Source organism: Triticum dicoccoides, chromosome 1A (genome assembly GCF_002162155.2).
Source record: "Triticum dicoccoides isolate Atlit2015 ecotype Zavitan chromosome 1A, WEW_v2.0, whole genome shotgun sequence".
In the NCBI taxonomy this organism is placed as follows: Eukaryota; Viridiplantae; Streptophyta; class Magnoliopsida; order Poales; family Poaceae; genus Triticum; species Triticum dicoccoides.
In genome coordinates this window covers 325910653-325914432 of record NC_041380.1, presented here as the reverse complement: position 1 = coordinate 325914432, position 3780 = coordinate 325910653, and the positions used below count along the sequence as shown (strand labels likewise).

Sequence of the window (3780 nt, the reverse complement as noted above, 5' to 3'; positions counted from 1 at the left end):
CAAAAGATACAAAAAATCAAAACCAAAAGCCCAAAGAAAAGTAGCTTCGGTGCTCCGCACCTGCGTGTCACAAATCTCTTGTACTCAGAATGAAAATTTGCCAGCCCGGTAAGGGCAGAATAGTCAAGTGCAAAATGTCCGGGGCTTTGTACTTCCGCAAGGGTGGCTTGCAAGGACGCCTCCTGCCTATAAATTGGCGGCAACGTGCCTCCCGTGTACTGCAAACCACATCACACACACTTCCACCACCACCACCGCGGCACGTATTTTGCGATCAAAAGAAAGTCGAGCCATATGGCGAAGGCCGCAGCGATGCTCGTGCTGGTGGCGCTGGTGGCGGCGGCGATGGCAACGGGCGGAGCGGCGCAGTGCAACGCCGGGAACCTGGCGGTGTGCGCCTCCCCGATCGTCAGCGGGACCCCGCCGTCCAAGACGTGCTGCAACAACCTAAAGAGTCAGCGGGGGTGCTTCTGCCAGTTCGCGCACAACCGCGCGTACTCCAGCTACATCAACAGCCCCAACGCCCGCAAGACCCTCGTCAGCTGCGGCGTCCCCGTACCGAAGTGCTAGGAGCCGGGCCTCCGCCGCCGCCGCCGGCGGCGTGCTAGGCAGCGCCACGCCGCCTATGCTACTACTACGTAACGTACTACCACGTACGAGCTCCTACCATGGCTACTGGTACGACGTCCGTCGAGCAGCTCCGTGCGAACCGTGTGTTTCATGTATCTTTTTTTTTCTCGAGTACAATCGTGTGTTCATGTATCGTGCGCAATAATAAAATGGTGTGTACGTGTTTGATCCAGCCTCTGCGTAGTTTGTTACTCCTTTGTCAATTTTGATCGATGGATGTGACGGACAATACTTGCTTAAACCTAGCACCCTGTTGCCTTGCTTTTCATCCAGCCGCTCATGTAATTGATGTACCTTCGACACAAAGTTGCTACTGTATTGCTTGGTCATCAGGTCATGGTCCGCTGGTCACTCCATCACTAAATGAACAGTACTGTATGGGCAAACAGATGCCACTCACTCAGCGCTTACACTGTTGTTGATGTGGATGGCCAGCTGAGCCAATTAAGAGCCCATTCAAGACCGAACATAATCCTGTCGAGCCATTCATTATAAACCTGTACCGTTGGCGCGCGTGGACCTTCAATGCCCGTGACCGTCATGACTCTGAAGCTTCGTCTCTCCGTCGCGTGATGGAGCTATGCTTTAGGATTTCGTAGTCCACAGGAGATGCTTTAGGATTTCGTAGTCCACAGGAGATACACGCACAGTGGCTTTGCAACCAAAGCAAACACTGGCGTGGTTTCTCAACATCAAAATATGAACTTTCACAGCTCTCACCGTTCATTTTTTTTTTTGAAAACGGGCAAAAGATTTCCCACATATATTAATTAAGAGAGAATAGAGTTTGTGTTACAAATACCCCTTAATAATACAGGGAAGAATCACTCTCCCGGCATGATGGACCCTAGTTTTTTAGCTCCGGCGGCGACCCAGAACGAAGCCTCCCTTTTGATGTTGTCGAGGAGAATCGTAGGCGAAGCAGCCTTGTTGCGGAATACGCGGGCGTTTCGCTCGTTCCAGATCGTCCATGTGGTGAGCATGGTGAGCGAGGCCATGGCCTTCTGTCGGATTTCGGGTTCCGGCAGACCCTTGAGGTTCGAACACTGGAGTGCGCACGGAGATTTCTCCTTCTACCTACCTGCACCCCTCCGCCTCGCTAAGATCTAAGCTATGGAAGGAACAGCACAAGAGACACAGAGTTTATACTGGTTCGGGCAACCGTTGTGGTGTAATACCCTACTCCAGTGTGTGGTGTGGTGGATTGCCTCCTGGGCTGATGATGATGAGCAATACAAGGAAGAACAGCCTCGCGAGGGTCTGTTCTTGGCTGGGGGGGACGAACTGCTAGGAGGAGTTCAGTCACCCTTCTCTCTCTCTCTGAGCGATCTTCTTTTTTTGCCCTGTGGGTGGCTGGTCCTATTTATAGGCAAAGGCCCTGGGCCTCTTCCCAAATATTGAGCGGGAAGGGTGCCAATAATTGGCCATTCTGAAGGTGAACATCTGATACACTTATCCTGACTAAAGTTGGTCCTCGCCTGCCAAAGACTCTGGTGGTGACGCTGGCTTGGGCTCCACAATGACTTCCTCCCTGCCGTTGGACTGGTCTTGGTCTCGTTGCATCGAAATGGGCGCCTTTGCTTGATGCTCCCGCCCGCGCTTGCTCCCTTTGCACCAAAGAGGAAAGGAGGACACTGCGCGGGCTGGCGCCCGCCTGGCGCCCTTGGTCGTCATGGCTTGCGTCACGGGCACCTCGTGAGGTACCCCGCTTTGATCTCTCCGCCTCCTCGCGGGCCAGCCTGATGAGGCCGTGCCTGAGGAAGCTCCGTGTCGTCCGCCCCAGAGGCTTGGCCCCTCGCAAGGGTCTTGAGTTTGTGTTGATGAAGATGGGCCATGCTGGGCCCCCTTTTGAGCCACGCCGCAGGCCGCAGGCAGGCAAGTCTGGGGACCCCCGTTCCCAGAATGCCGACAGTAGCCCCCGGACCCAAGGCGCGCCCGGGCTTGGCCGTGCAGGGAGGCGAAAGGGCAAGAGCGAAGCGACGCGGGCCCTAACAGCCTGCGGTCTTGGGCGCCGCGTGGCGGTTGATTGGACATGGGCGTTTCCACTTTCCCATGGCGCCTCGGCAACTGCACGAATTGGACATGTCCCTGCATGCAAAGCGGGTCATGATTACCTGCGATCGTGGGGGCCGACGGTTGGCCCTCGCCGGCTATAAGTACAGATCGACGCGCGCCCTTCCAGTTCATCCCCGCTTGCTTCTCCTTTTTCTTCATGGCCCCGTCGAGGAGGTTCTCGGCCGCAGAGAAGGGGAAGGCTCGCCAGGTTGAGCCTGCCTCTCCCCCGCCCAAGCGCGGCCGAGGGCGCCCTCGCAAACATCCTATGGCCACCACGGCGGCTCCCCGCGGTCGTGGAGACGTTTTCCAGCATGGTGACAGGCGGACTGCTACGGCCGGGCGGCGTGCTTCGGTCGCGCGTCCCCCTAGGCCGCGCTTTCGCGCTGCAGAGGTGCTGCCGGAGTTCGTTGTGCGGTCGGCGGAGCCGACTAGCACCCGGCTTCCACTTCCTCGCTTCCTCCTTGGCGAGCTCCCGGCCGGCGCCCCGGGCGGCCTCTGGCTCCAGGCTGACGGCTGCTGCAGCCGGGCCTCATGGGCTTCACTGGAGGTCTCCGCAGCCGGGAGCCTGGCCTTGGCCCGCGGTCGACAGACGTTTGCCCGCGCGCGTGGCCTGAGCTGTCGGTGCACCCTGCACTTCAAGTTTGACGGCGATGCCACCCTCTACGTGAGGGTGTTTGGGAAAGATGGTCGCCGCACAGGGTGCTACCCCGAGGACGACGACCGCGGCCGGGAACCCATCTCCGGCGATGATGGAGAGGATAGCGCTCGTGTGACTGGCGGTGCTCAGGGTTCCCCAAGCTTCTCCGGTTCTTCTTCAGGCAGCGACTCTTCTAGCGGTGGCCGCGGTCAGCCTCCACGCCGTCGTATCTGCTTGGGAGGTGGTAGCATGTCTGCCCGCCGTCGCGCCTTGGTGAAGCGCGAGAGGGAGTCTGCCTGAGCCCCGGAGGCAGCTCGAGTCTTCCCTGCAGGCCGGTGTGAGGCGAGCTGCGCCTGATTTGTTCTTTCTTTTCCTTTTTCCTGCGTAAAAAGACAATAGCGTGAATCCCCGTGGGGGCGTGTTTGGGTTATTGCTGTTAATCATCGCTTTGCTTTCCT

The 3780-nt window shown here is 58.0% G+C and overlaps 1 protein-coding gene across 1 annotated transcript; it reads left to right on the top strand.

Annotated features, from left to right (window-relative positions):
* Window positions 1-208: 208 nt before the first annotated feature.
* Window positions 209-873, top strand: LOC119271100 (non-specific lipid-transfer protein 2P-like). Its single transcript, XM_037553051.1, has one exon. It carries the CDS (start codon window positions 295-297, stop codon window positions 568-570), a length of 276 nt encoding a protein of 91 aa, XP_037408948.1. The 5' UTR covers window positions 209-294; the 3' UTR covers window positions 571-873.
* Window positions 874-3780: the final 2907 nt, after the last annotated feature.

Coding starts and splice junctions, on each gene's coding strand:
- LOC119271100 (XM_037553051.1), top strand. CDS start 295: ATGGCGAAGGCCGCAGCGATGCTCGTGCTGGTGGCGCTGGTGGCGGCG.